This window comes from Panthera onca, chromosome C1, assembly GCF_046562875.1.
Source record: "Panthera onca isolate mPanOnc1 chromosome C1, mPanOnc1 haplotype 2, whole genome shotgun sequence".
NCBI classification, from domain to species: Eukaryota; Metazoa; Chordata; class Mammalia; order Carnivora; family Felidae; genus Panthera; species Panthera onca.
In genome coordinates, this window is record NC_138346.1 from 44,679,052 (window position 1) to 44,703,493 (window position 24,442).

The 24,442-nt window shown below is 39.4% G+C and overlaps 1 protein-coding gene and 1 pseudogene across 2 annotated transcripts in view; one reads left to right on the forward strand and one right to left on the reverse strand.

Moving 5' to 3' along the window:
• The first annotated feature begins 15,617 nt into the window (after positions 1 to 15,617).
• HIBCH (3-hydroxyisobutyryl-CoA hydrolase) overlaps positions 15,618 to 24,442 on the forward strand; it is a 102,645-nt gene continuing 93,820 nt past the window's right edge. For both annotated transcript variants that reach the window (XM_078451087.2, XM_078451088.2), the window contains exon 1: positions 15,618 to 15,844. In XM_078451087.2, coding sequence (XP_078307213.2) covers positions 15,810 to 15,844 — 35 coding nt within the window. In that variant the 5' untranslated portion in view covers positions 15,618 to 15,809. The remainder of the gene's footprint in view (positions 15,845 to 24,442) is intronic.
• On the reverse strand, positions 21,570 to 24,271 carry LOC132673117 (protein SET-like; annotated as a pseudogene).

Sequence of the window (24,442 nt, forward strand, 5' to 3'; positions counted from 1 at the left end):
AAGCATCTGACTTCCGCTCAGGCCATGATCTCAGAGTTAGTGGGTTCAAGCCCCCGTGTCCCAGCTCTGTGCTGACAGCTGGGAGCCTGGAGCCTGCTTTGGATTCTATGTCTCCCTGTCTCTCTCTGCCCCTCCCCTGCTCATTCTCTCTCTCTCTCTCTCTCTCTCTCTCTCTCTCTCTCTCTCAAAGGTAAATAAACATATAAAATTTTTTTTAATATTTTTGAATTGGGGGTGGATTCAAAATTTTTAAAAAGCAACATGAAATTTTGAGTAGAAGGTGGCCTGGCAGCTGGCCCAACCGACTGAATGTTGTCCTTGAGTGCATTGGGCCTTCTGCCCTTTCCTTTCACTTCTTGGCACAGCTAGGAAATGATACAGCCCCAAACAGGGTGAACAAAACAGGCTCCTTCTGCAGGCATAACCGGGCCCTTCCACCTGGAGGACCAAGGAGACCAATACCTACATACCTGTAACTCACGCCATGGCTAGAAATTTAGAAGCTCTGTTTTAAAGTTCCAGCTGGCAGGTTTTCTTAACTGTATTTTCCAAAAGCACCCAAGACTGCCTCCTGAGTTGTCAACGCCTGGTCCCCTGTTCTCTGGGCTGTGAGGAACCACCAACACAGGAGCCCAGGGCAACACTCAACTTGTCATAGTCCAGGAAATAGAGCTTACAACTTTCCATCTCCCAGACTGAACTCATGTTTCTGCTCCTAGCCTGCTTCTGTGGTCTCTAGCGTGGGACAACTCAAGTTCTTTTGCGGGCCGGATTCTCTAGCTACTATGTTAATAGCTAAGGGCACTATGCTAAGTGCTTTTTGTGTTGCATAGCTGTTCTTTCTTAAATCAGCCCTGGGGTAGGTGTTATTGTTATTTCCACTTAAAGAGAAATCTGTTAGGTCATTTACTTAAACATGTAATATGTAGTGAGGCTGAATTTGAACCCAGCAATGTGACTCCCATTCTATTACCTATTGGTGTTTTAAATACCTTCCTCAGACTCTAAATTTGAGAAGGATTAAAAGATTTAAATTTTTTAGAAGTCTTAAAAGTGCAAGGAGAAAATATAAGTGAATTGCTTTTAATCTGAAAGTAAGCTTGGAGCAAAGGGCAAAATTACAAAGGAAAAGTGCCAGACTTGACTATAGAATTTTTAATTTCTTTCATCAAAAAGCCCCATAAAGGTAAAAGACAAGTAAAAACTATCAAAAAATTTGCAATATGCAGGGCACCTGGGTGGCTCAGTCGGTTAAGCATCTGACTTTTGGTTTCGGCTCCGGTCATGATCTCACCATTAGTGAGTTGGAGCCCCTCATTGGGCTTTGTGCTGACAGCATGGAGCCTGCTTCAGATTCTCTGTCAACCACCAAGCTCAGTACTGAGAAGGATATAAGTTACTTCAGTGTTTCTAGAGGGCAACTTGGCCGAACCCAGTAAAAGCCTCAAAAAGTGTTCACGCCCTTTGCCTCAAAAACTGCATTTCTGGGAATTCATAATACAGGAATTGACAAATGTTTTCTGTAAGAGCCCAGATAGTAAATACTTTAGGCTTTGCAGGCCACATATGTTTCTGTTGCTTCTTTGTGTGTGTGCTTTTGTTTTTAAAACCCTTTAAAAATATGAGAGCTATTAGCTTCAGGGCTGTAGAAAAACAGGCTGTGGACTGAAATTGGCATGAAGGCAGTAATGTGTACAAAGAGTAGACTTCAAGAAAGTTCATCCTAGTGCATTTGGTAATAGCCAAAAAAGAAAGCCTGCTAAATGTCTGAGGAGAGAAATTAGTCACAACCAGATATGAGGAAACAAGTATTTTAAAAGTTTTAAATGTTTTAAAAAGTTGCAGAATGATATTTATTGCATGAGATAGTATTCGTGATTTATTACATTAAGAAAAGCATATCTATGTTATCATCTCAAATACGGCATAATCGTGTATGTACGCATAGAAAAAGATCTGGAAAGCTGTAAACACGCTGAGATATTGTTAGTGGTCTTGGGCTAGAGGTGAGATTGTAGATATTTGGTTTTCTGTTATGTGCGTGCTTCCTGTAGTGAATATGTGTTGCTTTTGTAATAAGCAAAAATATAAGAAACTTTGCTTAGGCAGCAAAAAAGCACTTTAGCTTAGATTTTTGAGAAAATTTCCCCTGAATTCACTCTCCCAGATGGAGTTGTTTGCTGTCTCTTCCATGCTCCTTGAATTCATAACGGTCTTTTGAGTACCATTATTTACTTAATTAGAGAATGGTTAATACCATCATTTACTTAAGCATTCCCCTATTATTGGATCAGGGTTCCCAATATTTCACTATTGTAAGTTTGCCAGTTACTTTCTACCAGCTTTCTGCCAGATCCATTTTCCATCCTTCTCTGCTAAACTCTGTGCCTCTGAAGGCAGAACTTTCAAAAACTATTTTCTCTGGGGTCATTCCAGGTAGGATTGACCAACGGGTTACACCGACAATAGGTTGGAGGGGGGAAAAGGAGAAAAGTTGGGGTATTTATTCTCACCTCTTTTCCTGGTTTTGATCTCCTCCCCTTACCCCTTCAGTCCTAGCAGTGGTCAGTGGCTTCTTATGTTGTCAGAACCTGGGTAACTCCACATCTCTTACCATCTCCATGTCATGTTATATACCTTTGCCCTACCCTAAACCTAACCCAAAACTTCTAGAAGTAGTCCCTTCAATAAAATCTCTTCTTTTTTTTTCAATATATGAAGTTTATTGTCAAATTGGTTTCCGTACAACACGCAGTGCTCATCCCAAAAGGTGCCCTCCTCAATACCCATCACCCACCCCCCATCAACCCTCAGTTTGTTCTCAGTTAATAAAATCTCTTCTGTTGAAACATCTGAGTGGAAGTTGGTTCTTGTTAGGACAGACTGATATGTTAAAGAACACTGGTGAATATCATAGAACTCCAATCTTTTATTTCTTAAGTGACAGGCCCGGATATTCTCAGATTTTATATCTGAGATTTTGACTATTTACAAGGTAATTATAGAATGATTTCAGGTTTCCTGAAGCAGGAATTTAAATTACCGTGGGTCCAGCATTTGGGAATGTAACACTCTGACTATTGTTCTCTACTTCTCCCATAGTTTTTGAGAAATAACACTCCATTGCATTTTATTGAAGAAATCAAAGAGTCCAGTATAGTGGTGTTTTAACTTAATGTTTTCAGTGGAATCTTTAAGAAAATAAGTAATCTATAGGCACATAACATATAAATAAAAGCCACCTGCAGAGTTAAAGGAACCTTCTTCCTTATCTTTGAGGCATACTCTGCCCCTCTCCCCACCATCACAGAACACCAGAGCTCTTTGGAACACAGTTTGAAAACACAGATTTAAAGAGTCCAAGTCTAGAAGATACATCCTTCATAAATTTCCAGTGTCTATTATATTTCTTTAGATTAGATGCCTAGAATTACATAGTCTACAATATGACTACGATATGACAATTGCCCTTCAAAACACTCCTCACTGTCAATGATGTTGCCTATCTCATTACTGTGTCTATTATCAAATACACACTGACAAACAAACAAAAAAAACCTTCCTAATTTCACATCACAGTTTTAGTTGCATTTTTATTACTCCAAGTTCATTTTCCCTCAAATATCTAGCTAACTTTCCTGACATTGTTAGTGAGCAAACATCCCACTAATGTGTAATGATCAATGTATCATACATTAAGCTGTTTTATGCACTAGGCCATATTTCTGAGTCCTCTATTTCCTTTCATTCATCTTCTTTTGAATTATACTGTGCCAATGGCATAGCTTTTTAATTTCAATAAGGTAACTCTGTGCCCAAATTAGCTTTTTCAAATATTGTAAATATTTTGAAAAATAGTGTAAGTATTCTAAATAAATGCTTTCAGATGAAACTGTTGACTTTTTTCTTGTTATAAAATTAACACATTATGAAAAAAATTTTGTGGAAACTCAAAAAATGTGAAAAAAATATGAAGAAGGAAATAAAACCCACCGGAAATACTGTAACCGTTAGCATTTTAGAGTATAATGTTCCATCTTCTCTCTCTGTATTATTTTTACAAATGTTACTAAACATACTGTTTTGTGAGCTGTTGTTTAATCATCATATATGAGCATTTCACCATATCATTAAATGATTTATATATTTTTTGAAACATGATTTATTTTTTTTAAGGTTTATTTATTTTTGAGAGAGAGAGAGAGAGCGAGAGAGAGAGAAAGACAGTGTGAGTGGGGGAGGGGCAGAGAGTGAGGGAGACACAGAATCCAAAGCAGGCTCCAGTCTCTGAGCTGTCAGCACAGAGCCCAATGTGGGGCTTGAACCCACAAACTGTGAGATCATGACCTGAGCTGAAATCGGAAGCTCAACATGACTTTTAATGACACGTTAGCCAAGGGCTCTAGAATCAGGGTCACTAGTGGCAGTGGCAGCAGGCAGTTCTCAGCTTTCTAGACTGAGTCATACCCTTTCCTCCGTCATATTAAACTCGCTTGAAGTCTCCAGTTGTTCCCTCATAGATCAACATTGCACACCCGCCCCTACCACACCTCATAACCTGAAATCAGCTGCTAGACATGTGAAATTGGTTTTGACTGTAGTTGGCTGGATTTTAATGATTTTTGCAGCATTTGCCACCTGTATATCTTCTGTTAAGTGTATGGAAAGATGACACAACCATAGTATATTAGGTGGTTAACAAATAAGGAAAATGTAGGTTATCCACACAAGGACTAGATTTGAATTAATTGTAAGAGTTTCCTAGCACCATATTGCACAATCTTATGGATTCCTTTTAAATTATTAACTAGTATGAATCATTTATACTTGTCTTAGAAAAGATTGAACAACTCTCGTGAAAACAAAGCAGAGCTGTGATTTCTTTTAAAGATTTGAGGGAGAAATCACTAGCATTTGTGATAGTATATTACAACTTTTTGAGTTGTTCTTAAGTTACAGTGAAAATTTACTGAACTATATAATCTAAGGGGAATCAGATATAATATTGAGGGCTACAAGTAGCTAAGGTATCAAAAGCAAAGGATAGATTTTTTAGAACAAGTAATGCAGGTATATTTATAGGTGTTTTCCAATTCCTGGGCTTATAGGCTTCCAACAAAATTTTATTGGGTTTATATATTTATCTTTGTTCTATCACACTACACACACACACACACACACACACACACACAATGTATATATGTTAATTTTAATAAAATAGGAATTATCTACTTTTTCACTTACTTTTCCATGTTCCTAGAGGTAAAATATAGTAAATGTCAAAGCCTTGAAGTATATGGATCCTTAGGGTCTGATCTCCACTCTGTCTTAATTAACACTGGATTAAATTAAGTTAAACGCTGGAATCTGAGAGCAAAAAGTTTGGGGGAGGGACACTGGATCGCCTTCCCCTGTCTTCATTTGAATATTCCTTACTAAACTGCCCAGCCCAGCCCCTGCTGATTAGTGTAGAGTGTTCTTGTGGTTTAGTACAAAGGTTATCCGCTGGAGCATATTACCAATTGAGTCATTTCCTCCAATTCTTAAACTTTCCTGAATATTTTCTTGTTTACATTAGCTATCCAGAGAAGACCCTAAAATCAACTTATTGTTGGATCCTCCCCGATACTCTTTAGTTTGTAAAATCATTGTATTGCATACTTTGTAATCTCAGAATATTTATATCCTGATTGCTTATTCCTTTGGTGTGTTTTGCTTTGGAATAAGTTGGTGTAGCTTTACAAATTTTTAACAATTTTTACGAATTGTTAACAATTTCGTAATCTATCTTTTGTATATTGTATGACAAGTATGATTATGACATTCATTTCATAGGGAACAGAACATCAAATATCTCTTAATTTCTTAGCTATTCAGTAAGAACTTTAAAAGCCTACTTTAAAATATCTAACACACAGGGGCGCCTGGGTGGCTCAGTCGGTTGAGCATCTGACTTTGGCTCAGGTCACGATCTTGCGGTTCGTGAGTTCGAGCCCCACGTCGGGCTCTGGGCTGATGGCTCAGAGCCTGGAGCCTGCTTCCGATTCTGTGTCTCCCTCTCTCTGCCCCTCCCCCGTTCATGCTCTGTCTCTCTCTGTCCCAAAAATAAATAAACGTTAAAAATAATTTGTTTAAAATGTCTAACACACAAAATCAAGTTCTTTTCCTAAACTGCACCCATATTATCTCCATTACACATCATGTTACCAAATCATTCTCGTAAAAACTTAAGGCAACAAGAGACTAGAAAGGCAAGAGGAGACAAATAGATCTCTCACATGCTGATTATACTGGGTTTTTAATTTGTTAACTAACTTCTTTTTCTGGTATTTAAGTGCCTTTGGAGACACATTTGGGCACATAGGCTGTATTATTACTCCTAATACCTTACAACTTAAAAATAATGCTAGCTTTTAAAATGCCGTCACAAATATTAAATCTGACCCTAAATGATTATCATAAGTGTTTTTATAGAATGTACTGACACTGGAATATTTGCTTATTGTGACTAATCTCAGGTTTCCACAAAAGAAATGTTATAAATGGAAAGAAAACCTTGGAAAATTAGAAAGAACATACACTTGTCTCCTTTTTTGGTACTTATTTCAGTGTCTTTCTTCATACACATTTTCCCCCTCTTTTTCCACAAGAAAAGTTAAATATATTACCTGACAAATACAGTTACATTTTATGTTGGAAATAATAGTAAATGCAATTCAACAGATGCTTCTGTGAGGACCAACGAATTAAGTGAAAGGTGCAGGCCATTGCTTGACAGGATGAGGAAAAGCAGTGAATTTCCAGTCACCATTCACTTCTCCACACCACTTCTGGCCTCCTGCTCTCCATCTTCTTACATAGTCTTATGTTCTCTGTCAGGGTGGAGGTTCCATCCTTAATACACTCCAGAACCTAGGAAGAGGTCAGCATACCGCAGCAGCTATCTCTAAGTTGTTGCTGTTGAAGTCACAAATTAAAACTTGAAAAAAATCTTTGGTGTTACCATTTACCATAAACCTTTCATTAGCTGAAAATTACTTCCTACTTTATCCACTGTGAATCTTAAAAACACATCCCAAATATTGCTGTCTTGCCTTCCACTATCTTTTTGCTCTAAGTTATTCTTTTGCTCCTAAATATAGGCAGAAATTACACAAATTTCAATTGATTTTACCACTAATATCATGGGATGAGTTATCTTGGTTTTTTAGTTTGGATTTGGAGGCAAGAGTCTTAAAGGAGGGTTTTTGAGCATTGTAGTTGCATGGAATACCAATAATTATAATTTTCTTTCCTTAGCTCTCAGGGAAAGTGAATATAGTAGTAAGAGCATAGAAAGTCTCACCAACCAAGCACAGCGTAAAAGTGACTCTGAAAAGGATTCGAAAACCTTTCTCATATGAGTAGAAAAACATACTATTTCAACATTCATTTGATTTTATTTCTCCTCCCTAAAAGAGATACCAAATATTAAAGCATCTAATAAAGGTATATGCATACTTTAAGACAAACGTTAATCTACTTACATTTTTGTAACTATTATTGCTATGTGTACATACATACAAACAGTTCTAGGGAAACCCGGAAGAGCTTAAAAGCCATAATTATTACAAAAGATCTTCCTGATTACACAGTTCCCTGTGGCACTTGCTAATGTCATAGAATTTGTAATGTAACTTACTGAACTTGGTAGGACAGATCAGTTTACTCATTTACTCATTTGGAGATGTTTTAATAGTCATTTTAAATATGCATTGCTAAACTGAGGTCCTCAAGATTGTGCCTATATAATACACATATTTTTAAATAATGACATTGCATATTAGAAATATGCCAATTATTAGAAATATACAAATAGATTCTGTACTGTTACTATGTATCAAGGCTTATGTTTTTTTGAAGTCTTTACAATGTCAGCATTACATCTTATGATGTGTATGTGTTATGCGTGTGTTTTTAATTATTAGAGATATAATTTGACATGCAATATATCAAAGTCAAGAAATGCATTACAGCTTTTCTTTTTCTTTTCCTTTTTTTTTTTTAGTGAAGTGCAATAGTGGAAAAGGGGAAGAGTAGAACAAAGAGATCTGTAACTGACTGTGAACAATCAATTGAGATAACTCACTACCTTTGGACCAGCTGTATTAAAGCTTTTCTAAGAATTTTATTTGGAGAAACTATTTAATGGAAAAAACATAAACCTTTCAATCTTCTTTGATGTGGTACATCACTACCTGGTAGCAACTCCCTAGAATCCAGTGCATCTAGTAAACAGAAAATTTGTCCAAAAACTATTTTCAGAATTACTTATAAAGAAAAAAATATGGTAGATTTTGTGCAGTATTTGTCATTTCCTTAAAACCACTTTTGTGTTTTGTTAATAAAACAACTTTTCTCATGAGAAACAATAGAAAATATAAATAACTACAGAGAAGTACTGAGTTACCCATACTTTCACCACCACCTACCTGTTGTTAACATTTGGGGTAGATATTCTTCTAGAATGTTTCTGTGCACATTTTTTTCTAACAGAAACCATTTTTGTTTTTAAAATTTTCTATTTTATTAATGCTCCTATTTTTATCAGTTGCTATTTGAATGATAACTCTGGGCATGGATACTGGTTGATGATCTGGGAAATAAGTCACCCTTCCCTGCCAAACCCAGTTAATCTTGGAAGCCATGGACATCCCCAGTATCCAAATAGATGATGAGACCCCATGGCCCCTTGATCCAAGGTCTCACATTCATGAGCTAATCAGATTGCTCTGCTGAGTTCAGATAATGAGAAACAGATTGGCTAGTTAGCAAACATGGCAAAAGCAAAAAGAGTATGTAAATAAATAACTATTTAAAAGCCAAATTGTGGGATGATGTCATGAAGTACAGTTGGGATCAGACAAGCCAGGGCAAATCAAAACTTCTTGCAAGTCAAGCAAGTATGAAAGCGCAGAAAAGATATGGGGAGGAGTGTGGGGAGCCAGACGTGTTCTCTCTGACCCACTGGCCGTACTTCAAAGTGATACTGACGGAACTAAAATCTGATAATGTCGTATTTCTGCTTACATACTCTTTAAAGGTGGCTTCATGGGCTCTTTGTGATCTGATCCCACCCTACCTCTCTAGTGCCACCATCAGAATCTGCAGTTGTATGCTTTGCTCTATCTGTGCCGAGTTTCCCTATGTCTAAAACAGTCACTTCTTCTGAGAAGCCTTCTCTGATTTCTGGTTTATGACAGGTGGCCTTACTAGGTGCTTCCATAGTACCCTTTAACCTCCAAGGCTGCAGAGCCCAACACCTCACATAGTACCTGGATTATAATAGGCCTTCAAATTGACTAGACAAAGCACCAGGAGAGAAGCAGACATCTCACAAGTTTGCACGAGATTGCGTGTGGCCAGGAAAAGAGGGAGAGAGAAGAAAAGGCACCCAGATGTGGTGCTACTTGAGATTTTTTGGATCCAGTTTTGGCATATGTGATCTTTTCAATAACTGCACTACTATGCACGTAGTCCGGTCCTGTTCGTTGGTTTGCACACAGTGATTAGCACAAACATACAAAAGGGCAAGGGTGATATTCAAAATATTGAACAGCTGTGGTATACTGCAGTGTTGTGAGGGCAACGTTGGGGTTAGCCCGCAGCAGGCAGTCTCGACCAAGGCAGCAGCATGCCTTCAGGTACACAGCACTATTGCCAGAAGTGTTATCTTCCATAAAAGGGCTTGGCCTACTATGAGCACATGGCATTGTGGTCTAGTGTAGACAGCTGTGGCCTGCTGGTTGGCAGGTACCAGGTTGGTCTCCTCAGTAGTGCCCACCTGGGGTCCTTGGGGCCAGATTGACCAGATTAGCTGACATGGACAGTGGGTACTTATTAATTGGTTTGGAAGCATTTCGATGTCTTAACAACCATGTAGCCATACTGATGTTATTTACTGAATATTAGCCTTACAGAAGGGCTTATTTAACTTGCACTGGGCGCTGAGCAAGAGGAAAAGGAAGGGATTAGATTTCATTACTGGACTTTGGGCTTGCCCAGAACTCTGGGGTCTATAAGGTTACTCATCCATGACTTTAGTACAAAGGAGAAAACGATAAATGCCTTAAAAGAAGAGCTGTTGGGTCACAGGTCCAACAGTATCCCATACTGCTCACCTAGTTATATATAAGAAAGGATAACGTCCTTTTTGGGACCAATAAGTTGAGATTAACATTGTCATTGGATCAAGGTCTGTTTTCTGCACTGCTTGCTGGTAATAATTGAGCAATGTCTTACTTTTTGGCCTCCACTGTATGACCCAATTCCTTTTGTTTGGGAAGACACCTGGGACTCTGTGCATGTAGTCTATGTTGTATGCATCCTGTGGTTGGTGCTGGCCAAAGGGGTACACTGAGACCACTACACTTACAGCTTTAGGTGGGGACCAATGAGATAATTCTAGGTCAGGCTTTTTCCCTGGAGCTTGGCATAAAACAAAAGAAAACAAAACAAAAACAACAGCAACAAAAACACACACACGCACACAAACAAAAAGATTGGGTCAAAACACTATCCCACAAAAGGCCACTTTGCAAAATTTTGGGAAATTCAGGTATGAAAGGAAGGTGAAATGAGTGGGTTTCAGCACTCTTTCAAGAAGACTGATTGAAGGGAGTGGAGGGTTGAGCCTTAAGACTTCCTACCCAACTCATGGGCAAGGGAGCAGGGTAGAACTGACCAGGTAGCACAGCCTCAGGCTGGTTAGAGTGAAGAAAAGGCACAACCGCTGAGGCTTTTCCAGAAGTGGGTTATTGGGACAGCTAGTGTAAGCAGCTCACTTCTGGCACTGAAGAGATCCTTGTTTGGTGGTGGAGCTTAGGGGTAGGAGGTGGGGCTAGGTGTGCTGAGGGACCTCAACCCAACAGTGGTGATCTTTTGGCAAGCTTTTCAGAGCCTTTCATTGATTACCAATCACTTTCTAACAGGGAAGAGCACTAGGGAGTCACTTCCCTGCCATCCAGTCCTGGTGTTGGCTCCTGGATAATCTTTCACATGTTGTGCGTACTTAATTCAAGGGGCATTTGTGTTTTGACAAATAATTTTTACAACTTATTTTCCATACCAATGCCAGGTTTACACTGATTAAGATTCACACAGTTATTTGTATGCAAAATCTTTCCTAATTAGTTAATTAGTATATCAAATCTGTATGCCTGTTTATCATGTTCCCAGCACTAGGTTTTTGAAAAATTCAGACAACATATAAGATATAGTTTCTATCCTCAAGGAATGTATAATTCAAGAGAGAAGATTAGCATTCAACAAACAATTAAGCAAGAAATGAGTGATGAACTAGGATGCTGATGAGAAGTATAATTCAAATGCAGGAAAAAAGAATCTGGTACAGGTTAGAATAAGAGACTGTTGCAGGAAAATGAGACACAAGACAGGCCCTAAGGATGGAAAAATTTTAGAAGAGGATGAAAGAAGAACAGCTTTCCTGACATAAGAAATCACCTGAACCAAGGAACAGAGGCAGGACATGAACATTAGGTACTCAGGGACATCCAGGAGTGATGTGTGACAGGAATGAGGGCCGGTACATGGGAAATAAGTTTGGGTAGGTAAGGTAGAGCCCTATTTCTGTCACCTCAAAAGTCAGTCAGTTTGAACTCGACATTACAGACCACTGCTGTTCAATAATAATGCCACGTATGTAATTTAAAACTTTCTATGTCACACTAAAAAAATAAAAAGAAACAACTGAAAATAATCATATATTTTCCCTAACCCAATATATCCCAAATATTACCGTTTTAACATGTAATCAATATTAAAAAAATTTTACACTGCTTCAGTTGTTAAATTTAAATTAAAGACAAATTCATTTCCTCACTTGCACAAGCCACATTTCAAACGCTCAATAGCCACACGTGTCTAGTATTGGGCAACATAGCTATAGACAATTGCGAGATTATTTAGCAGCTGAATAATAAGCCAAAGTTGAATAGTATCTTGGGAGAATTTGTTGTCAATGAAATGCAGAGTGCATTGAAGGGTGCGATGATTGCGGGTGAAGAGAGAAGTTAGATTTGGAATGAGTTATATGTGGGTGCTGAAATGGTTGTCATGGGACAGGGCAAGAGGATAGGGCAAATCTGAGAGATGCTTCAAAGAAATAATTGGTGTGCCTTGATGACTGACTGGTAATGAGAAAAGAAAAAAAATAATTCATGAGTGGTAGCCAGCCTCCACACAGCCCTCAGTGATCCTTGCCTCCAGGTGTGGTATGTGTGACCAATAGAATAAGGCCACAGTGATGGTACTTCACTTTCAAGATTAGATTATAAAAGATACTCTGGCTTCTGTTTTGGTGGTTCTCTGTCTTGGCTCACTTACTCTGGAGAAATGGAGCTGCTATGCTGTGAGCAGCTCCGTGGAAAGGCCTATGTAGCAAGGAACTGAAGCTTGACAATGAACCCATAAGTGAGTTTGGAAGGGGGTCCTCCTGCCCCAAATGAGCATTCAAATGGCTGTAGTCCTAGCAAACACTGTGACTGCAACCTCAGGAGAGACTCTGAGCCAGAACTACCTCTCAGCCTCTCTCTAATTCCTAAACCTCAGAATCTGAGAGAGATAATAAATATTTGTTATTTTAAGCTGCTAAATTTGGGGGCAAATTGTAACAGCAACACACAATGATTGCATCAAGCAGTAAGAAAAAGATAACTTCGTTTAAAATAGGCAAGAGGGGGGGCCCAGCGTGGCTCAGTCGGTTAAGCGTCCGACTTCGGCTCAGGTCATGATCTCTTGGTCCGTGAGTTCGAGCCCCGCGTCGGGCTCTGGGCTGACAGCTCAGAGCCTGGAGCCTGTTTCAGATTCTGTGTCTCCCTCTCTCTCTGACCCTCCGCCGTTCATGATCTGTTTCTCCCTGTCTCAAAAATAAATAAACATTAAAAAAAAATTTTTAAATAGGCAAGAGACTTGAACAGCCACTTTACAAAAGAAGACAGGCAAAGAAAAAAGTGCTCAATTATTATTAGATACCAGAGAAATGCAAATCGAAACCACAATGAGATAACACTACCCACACATCAGTAGGGTAAAAATAAAGACTGAAAGCATAAAATGTTGATGAGGATGTGGAGCAACCAGAATTCTTTTAAAATTAAAATATAATTCATGTACCAATCAGTTCACCCATTTAAAGTATACAGTTTAATGGCTTTTAGTATAGTTCACCCATCACCACAATACATTTTAAAGTATTTTTATTACTCCAAAGAAACCCAATACCTCTTAGCTGTCACCCTTCCTGAACTCTAGTCTACTTTTTGTCTCTGTACATTTGCTTATTCTGGACACTCATGTTAATGAAATCACACAATATTTGGTCTTCATACTTGGTTTCTTTCACTTAACATAGTGTTTTCAAGGTTCATCTATGTTGTAGCATGTAGCAGTACTTCATTTTTTTAATAGCCAAATAATATTTCATTATATGAATATATCACTTTTTGTAACCCATCAGTTGATACATACTTAAATTGTTTCTACTTTTTGGTTATTATGAGTAGTTATAAACATTTGTGTGGACTATATTTTCATTTCTTTGGGGTATATACATAGGAGTGGAATTACTAGGTCTTATGGTGGTCTATATTTAACCAATCGAGGGATTCCCAAATTTTTTCAAAATGGCCGTATAATTTTACATTCCCACCATCAGTATATGAAGATTATTATTTCTCTATATCTTCATCAACACTTATTATTGTTTGTCTTTTTGATTATAACCATCTTAGTGAGTATCAAGTTATATCTCATTGTGGTTTTGATTTGTACTTTCTTGATGGCTAATTATGTTGAGTATCTTTTCATAAGATTATTTATCATTTGTAGATCTTCTTTGGAGAGCTGTCTATTCAGATCCCTTGCTCATTTTTAAATAGAAGGATCTGTGTCTTTTTAAAATTAAGTTGTAATAGTTCTTTACATGTTCTAGGTACAAAATCTTTATCAAATATTACATTTGCAAAATTTTTTTCCTATTCTGTGGGTTTTCTGCAACCAGAATTCTTTTTTTTTTTTTTTTTAAGATTTATTTTTAGAGAGAGAGTGCAAGTGGGGGAGAAAGAGAGAGAGAGAATCTTAAGCAGGTTCCATGCTCACCACTGAGCCCAATGTGGGGCTTGATTGCATGACTCTGGGATCATGACCTGAGCCAAAATCAAGAGTGGGATGCTCAACAGACTGAGCTACCAAGGTGCCCCTAGAAAGAATACTTAATCCAAAATGATATGAACACTTTTGAAAAACATCTTGGGTTACATAATTTGCCCAAGGTCACTAAACTCTTAGCATGCTAGGGACAAGATAGGACCAACTACATTAATTTCTAGGATCTGCCTGTAGCAAAATGAAAATGTGGTGCACCTTGTTAAAAACTTGTTAAAAATAGAACATTAAACCAAATGCAGAGGCTTTCTAAGCATGAGGCCTTGTGAGACACAGGCTATGTGCACATGAAGCTAAGGGAACAGGGAAGATTATATAATCTTGGGCTGTTTAACAGGAAAGCCCATGCTCTTTCCAATAAACCGCACTGGGTTGAGGGATCCATTCATTTTTTTGTGCACACTGAATGAGACTTTTTGTGCACACTGAATGATGGCAATGTCAGATGGTGATATCAAATATCGATGTCCCATAGCTGTTTAAAAACTGAATTGCAGGTCACAAGTTCCTTCTGCGATGTCTGTTTGTCTTTTGTTCAGTGGGCATTCAGTACATATACGTGATCTAAGTTAGAAAAGTAACTTTTGACCAAAGTCTTGACAGTATCTTCTTAAATGTTAATTTGCTAGGATTAACTCTTTTAACTCCCCTCCCTCTGAAATGCTTCACTGAATTCCTTTTTTCTGACAAACGTGCCAATGCTTTAGCGGTGATGAAATGTTTGCTGCTGGACATATGGGTGTATTGGGATACAGAAGAACATTCTTCTGAATCAACAGTGGATCCTAATGGATAAGGTAAATCTTGAGTAATTTTGAGTATACTTTGAGTAATACTTCCAGTATTTTGAGTAAGCTACGTTCTGAATAGAATTAGGCTTTCGTTGGTAACAGTTAACTTTCAATTTTGTTGGTGAAGACGTATCTATCACCTCTTAATGGGACAGATTTTTGCCTGCTATTGAAGAGGAGTAGGGGATCAATAACTTTTCCAAAAAACTTGAAATATACCAATCCTAATGTAAAAGAAGTTCTGCTGTGGTAAGATTAGGATTAAACTACATCAGTGTCCTATTATCAAGCGTATTTCATCTGATCCTCAAACGAGAGAATACTAAGCTTATATTTTTAGTTAAAAAAAATCTTCAAATTCAAGCAAAGTCTTTCATGTCAATCTCCGCTAGGCAAACGGGGCCGGTGAAGCCCAGTCCAAGAGGGCCTCCAGGGAGCCACTTCTCTTTGCCCAGTCAGCGGGCGTCAGCGGGCGTCAGCACTCGGCCGCTCCTCCAGCGCTGCCCGGTCTCGCCTTCCGCCTTCGCCTAGGCCCCGCCCCCTAGCCAAGCCCCGCCCCGTCCGCTTCTTCCGCTCTCCACCCATTTCCTCCCGCAGGGGTTTTCGCCCTGCCCCTCAGCGCCCTCCGGTAGCGGAAAATCCCGCAGTGGGCCTCTCTGGCCGCCTGGAGGACTTGTCATCTGTGTCTTGAGGCGCCCGGCGTCGGCGGCGGCGGTGGGCGGGTCTGAAGTGCGGCGCGACCAGCCACTCTTGTGCGCCTGCTCTGACTACTTTAAGTTTGTGGGTGTCTTCGCCATGGGGCTGCCAGAGGTGTGGAGCTTCATGTGCAGGTGAGTGAGCTAGCGAGCTGCCAGCGCAGGGTCCTGGGCTGCGCTCGCCGAGGTGGCAGAGGGTTGCAGGTGGTGACTGCCTGGCCTCGAAATTTGTAGTCACTTTTGGAGGCCTAGCTCTTAGATCTGAGCCCGGGCCCCTTTCTGTATGTCGCTCTTACTGTGTTTAGGCGCCTTCTTCGCAGCATCACCTTCGTTTTCTGCTATTCTGGTTCGTATTCAGCCTTGACCTTGTGGTGTCTCCGCATTGGGTGGGGACCCCCAAATGTGGGGCAACGATCAGGTGGAAGGGGCGGGAGGTGTAGGAATTCACCTGAGGCAGAACAAAGAAGATAGAAGTTTATTGACTATATCGTAAGGGAGCCGCGAGCAGGACTGCATGCAAGAGGCTGCACGGAGGCCGTGAATGGGCCTGTTTTTAAAGGGGAAGGTTGATGAGGTGTGGCCACGTATGGAATTTATTTCTTGGCAACTGTGCCTAGTGGTAAGTAGCTCATTGTCAGTTAGGGCCACTAAATATCTCGAGGTGGGTCGCCTGATGGGCCGATATGTATTCTACATTCCGTTGCTCAAGCCTGTGTGCCTAAAAGCGGTCTCCACAGGGCACACACAACTTTCTTTACTTTTGACCCCCATTTCTTTCCTTTCTTCAAAGTTGAGTATAGTTTGGGGGACACGCGGGGTTTCAACTCGGAGGATTTTCGTGCCGTGTTTTGTGCAGCTAACAGACGCGCCTGCTTTGGCAGCTGTTAACACCTGTGGACGTGGTGTGCCTTTCTCGTTCAGTTCTGTTGGCTGGCTCCAGCGTTAATACAGGTGTACGGAACGTCCAGGTTGGTGTTGTGGACACATATTGTGGTTTGGAGGAGTATGTGTGCGAACTTGGTGTTCAGCTTTTGAAAGTGCTGCTGAATGCAGCTTGAGCTCGGTTAAGGAAATCTAGTCGTAATGAGTTTAGGAAGTTAGGCTGCATCAGTCTTGAGGCTTACTGCCTGCCTCTGTGCATTCTGGTAGCAGCTGTGACCACTTCAAAGGAGAGCCATCTTATTTACTCCATAACTTCAATTGCTGGGTTCTTTAGCTTTTGAGTTTGCCTTGGGGGAAAGGGATGGGAGCATTTCTTTGGTTTAAGAACAGTGGTTACTGCTTTAGGGGAAGATGTCTGGTTGTTTAACATTGTATTCACAGACCTGGATCTCAATAAAAGAAAAGTGGAAGAGTTTCTTTTTTGTTTTGTTTTGTGTTTTTACTTAAGTAATCTGTACGCCCCCCCCAACCCATGTGGGGCTCAAGCTCACAACCTTGAGATCAAGAGTTTCATGCCTTTCTGGGGTACCAGCATGGCTCAGTCGGTTAAGTGTCGGACTTCGGCTGAGGTCATGATCTCCAGATCTCCAGGTTCCTGAGTTCGAGCCCCATGTGTGGCTGGCTCTGTGCTGACAACTCAGAGCCTGGAGCCTGCTTCAGATTGTCTTCCTCTGCCCCTCTCCACTCACCCCCCCCCCCATACAAATAAACATTAAAAAAAAAAAAAAAGAAGAAGAAGAGTTGCATGCTCTTCCGACTAAGTGAGCCAGGTGCCCAGCAATGTGAATGCTTTTTTTTTTTTTAATAGCATTTTATTTTTTAAAGTAGGCTCCATGCCCAGTGTGAGATCTCAAACTCACAACCCTAAGATCAAGAGTTGCACGTTCTACCAGCTGAGCCAGCCAGGCATCCCATTTGTTTTTGTTTTTTTAATACCTTGAAATTAGTTGTCCCTGTGTCTCTGAACATGGCAAATATTAAGAAAATCAGCACGTCATTATTGCTGCTGCTTTTTGAAGTTGTGAGTAAACACCGGATTATTTGAGAAACAAATAGGAAGACATACTGGTTAACAAAATTACCTAACTTGGGAAAGAATCTGACACCCCTAGAGTTCAAGTTGGCTTTATTCCACCCCCTGATCTCAAGGTTGCAGACTGGTTAGGTGAGTCCCAGACCATTTTTGGGGTTTAAATCAGGTCTTTTCCAGGACCTTGGAGTGGATATTACCCTAGCAAAGCAGAGACCTGAGGCCAGTGTCATCTAGTCTACAATAGCCTAACCCACAAATGTATTAAGGAATAGGGTGCCACAGAGTGCTTTTGAGAGGAAATAAGTCCTCTCAGCTGTGGTTGACATTGTTGTGCAGTCCCCTCTTGAACTCTGGTTTCCCTTGACTTTTCTGGCCCTGTCTTTCCCTCCTCCCTCTCCACTACTTCTTATCTTCCCCTAGTGCCAGTACAGCCCTTGGGGTTTTTTTTTGGGGGGGGGGGGAAGGTTCCAAATAAAGCACAGTTCTCTGAAGAAAACTCTCAAATGTGTATGTCTAATCTTGATTTATCCAAAGTGCTAGTGCTGGCCACACTCACCTGAATGTCTCATTTGTACCTCAACTGTAACTAGCACGTAAGTGTAACCCTTACTCCTCATCTGCACTTCCAGTTTCTTGGAACTCTTATTATTCTTCTACATTTTTAAAGTTATGTAAATTCTCCCACATTCCCAATTCTTATTTCTGACTGCTGATTCAAATTTGAACAATCATTTCAAATTTTTCCCTTGTTCATTTTGCAGAAACTTGTTGGTGGACTTCTTCCCAGTTTGAATAGCTTCCGCATCTCACTGCCAGGTTAATCTTGCTAAAGTTCAGTTCTGTGTCTGCCATTCTTCTCCTAAGAAGTTCTTGAAAGGTGTCCTCCTACCTCTGGAATTAAATAAAAATTTCCCAGCCCGATTTCAAAGATTTGGCCCCAATTTACTCATGAATTCTACCAGACTTTTATATTCTAGCTTCTGGGAGTTCTAGGCACTTTGGTTATCCTGTAGCCAATCTGGACTACTTGTTATCTTCCTTATTAAGGCCTTGAAGTCCCAAAGGAAAGCAGACAAGAAACAGATGTTTAGATAAAAGTAATAGTTATAAACTCTGATAGTGTCTTAAAGGAAAAGTATAAGTATGAGAAGAATGGGATTTAGAAAGGAAAGAGAGGGTCAGGGAGGCTCTTCAAAGAGATTGATCTTTTAAGTTGTTAAAGGCACTCAGTGCCTTATCCATTTGCTGTGTACTCTGTTGAACTACACTATTTTAGTTCTTCTTGAGCTGCCTCTTTTCTCTTTCACTACATACATAGTTGTTTCTGAAGGCTCAATATTTGATTCCCTTATATTTTTTCTGTGTTAGGAGTCACAGACCCAAATGCAGAGGCTAGGAAGGAAGCATTGAGTGATGCTGTCTAGATGACAGCACTGGGGACTAGTAGGGAACTATGAGCTAGAGAAAGTGCTCTGTCTAAAGGAGCCAGCTTCTCAGCCCCAGGCATTGTTGCCATTGTAGAATGTAGACCTGCAGTTTCCATAACTACTAATTTTTCTGGGAAACTGCATTTTTAGGTGGAACCTTTTGGTTTCAAATGTTTGTTGTTTTAAAACACTGCTGACCAGACAAAACACATTTGTAGACCCAGCATTCAGGCCACTAATTTTCAACTGCAGATCCCTCATCGACTCCTCATAGAGAGCTGGCAGGTAATTTTGTGACATGTCTTCAGTCCTAACTTTTCTTTCAGACTCCAGTCTGCTTGCTCTTGAATGTTTCTACTTATGTCAATACAGTCTCAAGAAACTGAAAATGGAATTCATATTTCATTCTACAAACCAGCTAGTTTCCTTGCCAGCCTTTTCAGTGCCTATATTCTCTTAGCTATTCTCGCTTGAAATCTTGGAATTGCTGTTGACAAAGTTCTTTTCCTTGAATTTTTACTAATAGTTCCTAGTAAATCATTCCTTTGTTTCTGCAGCTGCTGTTTGTCAGTTCATGCCTGAATTACCTGGCCTTGGGTTTGATTTTTTGTTCTCTTCACCTTCTCCCTTGCCTACTTCTGCTGTAATCTTTATTAAGCACTATTTTCATGATCTCATCTTAAAAAAATTCATGAAAAGTTGTTTAATTTTGTAAACTCGTGAGTGCTTTATTGGTTAATTGCAAAAAAATCTCCTGACTGATAATGTTCTTCTCCTTCTAAGTCAGTTGTTTTTACCTTTGGCATTTATCAGAATCACTTGGGAGGTTTGTTAAACACAGATTTCTGGGCTCACTCCACAGTTTCTAATTCAGTGGGTCTGGGGTGGGGCCAAGACTTTGCATTTCTAACATGTGTCCCGGGATGCTGATGGTGCTGGTTCAGGAAGCACACTTGGAGAACAGCTGCCCCAAGCAGATCAGTTGACCATCACCTGAAGGAAGTAAGTCTGCTTAAGTGATTTAGTAAATTAACAGTAGCTAGAGTGTGCGTGTCCATTTCTCTCCACCAGATGGCAGTCTGGGAGCCAACAGGAAGGAAAGAGAAGACCATAAATTCAGAATTGTTTGGGGACTCTAAACACTCAAATACATTTTTTAAGATGTAAAAGATAATAGCAGATTTTAAATAATGGTTGAGTATAAATTGGAAGAAATAAAATTAATGATTATATGGAGTCTGGTAAGGAACCTTTTAGCTTTTTGTGTTTTGTAGCAATTGCTCCAGAGATTTTTGTGACCTTTAAGTGCTGTGCACAGTGCTTTGCACTTGCGTTTGGTAGGTATACATTGACTTTCTTTGAGCTAAAATTCTATCTCCCAGATAAAACCAAGACTTGAAGCCAGGCCTGTGTTTCTGTATGCAGCAGGTAGTACTTAAACTATTACATAAGACATGCCAGTCTGGCAGCATTGTGTTTAACCTTGAACTGGCATTTGGGTACTGGTCTTATTAAGGAATTCAGGGTTATTCTGGATCTAAAGAAATCAGTCCTTAAATCTTTGATAATTCAACTTTATTTTTTTGGAATTTTTTAAGTTCAAAAAAATTTTAAAAATGGTGCTTCACGATAAGTATAGTTCAGATTTTAAAAGTCTATATGAAATCCCTATTTAGAAAATACCCCTAAATAAGCATTATGCTAGTATCTGTCACTTCAGTTTAATTTTTACAAAGTTGATTTTAATGACCACTTGTCTGCACTTTGGGATCACTTAGAGGAGCTCCAAACAAAATACCTATGCCTGTGTCCGACCTCCAGAGTTTGATTTAATTGTTCTTGGCTGTGAGCTGGGCTTTGGAATGTTTACTAGGGTTTCCAGGTGATTCTAATGTTCAGACAAATTGTGGAATTACTGGGCTAGAATAAGAATATTTTACTTGTGGTAAGACAAATTCAAAACCTGCTAGTCCAGGAATGTGAAGTGTGACCAATTTAAACAAATTAGTGGTTTCCCCTTTTTGTTTTTTGTGGTATTGTGCAATTTAAGTGTAATATAAAAGAAAACATTCTGGAAAAGTTGGATTACAAATGTTTTTATAAATTAAGTCACCTGAATTTATAATTCGGGGGGCTCCACGAACTGTGATGTCATGACCTGAACCGAAGTCAGACACTTAACAAACTGAGCCACTCGGGCGCCCCGTGGTTTTCTTTTTTTTTACATAAGAAAATAGATACGCGTTGGTAGGTGCTAACTGTTCATATTCACACAGAGACAGTGTATTCTCTGAGCCAAATATACAGAGAAAGGAGGAAAAAAAGCTAAAATTCTATGTACTACACAGGAGCCCAGCACCCTCCAGCTTCCAGCAGAGCTAAGGGAGCAGAAGGTTGTTCTTTTTTTCCTCCACAGAACATTGTGGTGTTGATTTCATAAAATTTTTAAGCAGGAAAGGATACAAATGAATTTGGAACCAGAAGGGATAGGGATTCTGTACCCACTGTATTCTTCTCAAGGTATTTCCTCCTAAAGTAAGTTGAGAACCATAGTACAAATCAGAAGGGGCTTCAAAAAACCAGAGCGACTGAACACAAGAGGTGGGGGAGGTGGGAAGATTGAAAGTTGCTTGTGGGGCCTGGAGAAAATTTAAAAAGGTTAGAATCCATTAGCGTTCCCTTAGTCATCTTCTCCTCATCCTTCTGTCTTTGCTCCAACTCCATCATCATCATCATCATCATCATCATCATCATCATCATCATCTTCATCCCCTTCATCAGCATGTCAAGAACCAAGTAGTACTGTAATGGATTTGGCCAAATATCTTTGATGAGCTCCCCTAACCTCATCTGCACCTGCATCAGAATCATCAGTAAGCCAGAGAAAGAGCTCTGTGGTTTCCTCATGCTCTCTCTTCCTGCTGGCTTTATTCTGCATTTAACTTGAACATTTTGTCACATCCTTTCTGGATTTCCATCTGATTTCAGTGTACTTTGAAGATGGATTACCACTCTCATTTTGATGAAATTCTTTGGAGAGAACTTTATATTCAAAGTAAGGGTTTTTTTTTTTTATCACAATTCTGTAACGTGATTTAATATCTTCAAATTCTGTCACTCTAACTCCTGTCCAATAATGCAGTGCAGATACTTGTGGATGAGTGACAAATGTTAACCCAAAGATGTGGGATTTGGGCAATCAATTCCAACCTCTTCTGGAAAAAATTGGTCAGTGGCATTTGTTATAGGTCTGTTGCGCTTTCAAAACCTCATTGGCTTGTTCATTAAGTCTATTGCATTCTGTACTTCATTAATGCATTCAACTGCTCCTTGTGTTCTTTTTCTGAGGTCTCAAGGGCTCCATCGTGGTTAGGGTTGAGTTTCTTTTAACTGACTTTGGTGGGGGTGGGGATGGTGGAGGCAAAGGGTGCAGCAGCAACTTGGTCTAGCTGCCTCTAGTAATATTTTAAAAACTGTCATCTATACAAAACCATTACAAAACCAATGAAAATATTTACTTAAAAATATTTAAATAATACTTTTGACATGGAAACATAATCACAATAGAATTACAAAAAGAAAGCAAGATATAAAATAAACATAATAGGGGCGCCTGGGTGTTCTGTCACTTGAGTGTCCGACTTCAGCTCTGGTCATGATCTCATGTTGGTGAGTTTGGACCCTAAGTCGGGCTCTGTGCTGACAGCTCAGAGCCTGGAGCCTGCTTCAGATTTCTGTGTCTCCCTCGCTCTCTTCCCCTCCCCCACTTGTGCTCTGTCTGTGTCTCTCTCAAAAATAAGTAAACGTTAAAAAAATAAAAACCTTAAAATGGGGTTAGAGAAGGTCAGTAAAGGGTGGGTTTAAGATGTTTGGATGAGTTAAGTGGGCATTTTGACAGCATGGCTTCTTTGGCATGTTTGTGATGTTTAATGGACATCCTTGCAGTTTAAGATGATACGTTTAAAATAAAATTCTCTCCTAATGATGACTTGAGTTCTGCCACTTGATGGGAAAATTAGAAGAACGTGTAGGATCTTATTTGGAATTGACATTCTATGGAATTGACATTCTCTATCATAATTTTATTTTTAATTTTGTTTTACTGGAAAGGAAAGATAATGCTCAGTTTTATTTTTAAAATTTATTTCTGTTATTTTTTTTAGAAAGAGAACATAAGTGGGGAGGGGGCATGGGGGGGAGGGAGGGAGAGGGAGAGGGAGAGAGAGAGAGAGAGAGAGAGAGAGAGAGAGAGAGAATCCCAAGCAGATTCTGTGCTCAGTACAGAGCCCAGTGCAGGGTTAGATCCCACGACCCTGGAATCATGACCTGAGCCAAAATAAAGTTGGACACTCAACTGACTGAGCCACCCAAGTACCCCAAGATAATGTCACTTTTAAATATTAAAAGTGTACAACTTACATTGTTGTAGGAAAACTAAATGTATACACACACACAAAAATTGTTAGTTTGTTTCCAGTTTTTCCCTTCTGTAAATAATTGTGAACATCCTTATAAATCAAAATTTGATCATATGTGATTTCCCTAATACAAATGCTTGTGAAATTACTAGGTGTAAGGGTATGATCATTTTAAAAGTTGTGGAACTGTGCTTCCAGATTGCCTGCTGGAAAGGTAGTACCAATTTGTAGATTTCACAGCAGTGTCTGAGAATGCTTATTGTGTCTTTACCGAACTCTTTTTTTTAAATTAATACTTTATTTTTTAGAGCAGTTTTAGGTTTATTAAAATATTGAGTAGAAAATTGACAAATGTGTGGCATGTCTCTACCATATAATCCTACAGACTAATTTCACTGCTGAAAACATTCCATGTGCTCTACGTATTCTTCCTTTTCTCCCTCCCCCAAACTCCTGGTAACCACTGATCTTTTACTGTCCCCATGGTTTGGCTTTTTCAGAATGTCCTGTAGTTGGAATAATACCATATATAGCCTTTTCAGATTGGCTTCCTTTGCTTAGCAGTATATATTTAAGATTTCTGTATGTCTTATTGTGGAATGATTGATGATTTCTTTTCATTGCTGAGTAGTATTCCATTGTATAGATATACCATAATTCATTCATCCATTCACCTATTGGAGGACCTCTTGATTACTTCCGTATTTTGGCTATTCTGAGTAAAGCTACCATAAACATGCATGTGCAAGTTTGTGTGTGTGTGTGTAAGTTTTCACTTCATTTGGGTAAATACCAAGGAGTGTAGTTGCTGGATTATGTGGTAAGGTATGTTTAGTTTTGTAAGAAACCGCCAAATTGTCTTTCAAAGTAGCTGTACCATTTTGTGTTCTTACCACAAAGAATGAGAGTTAAA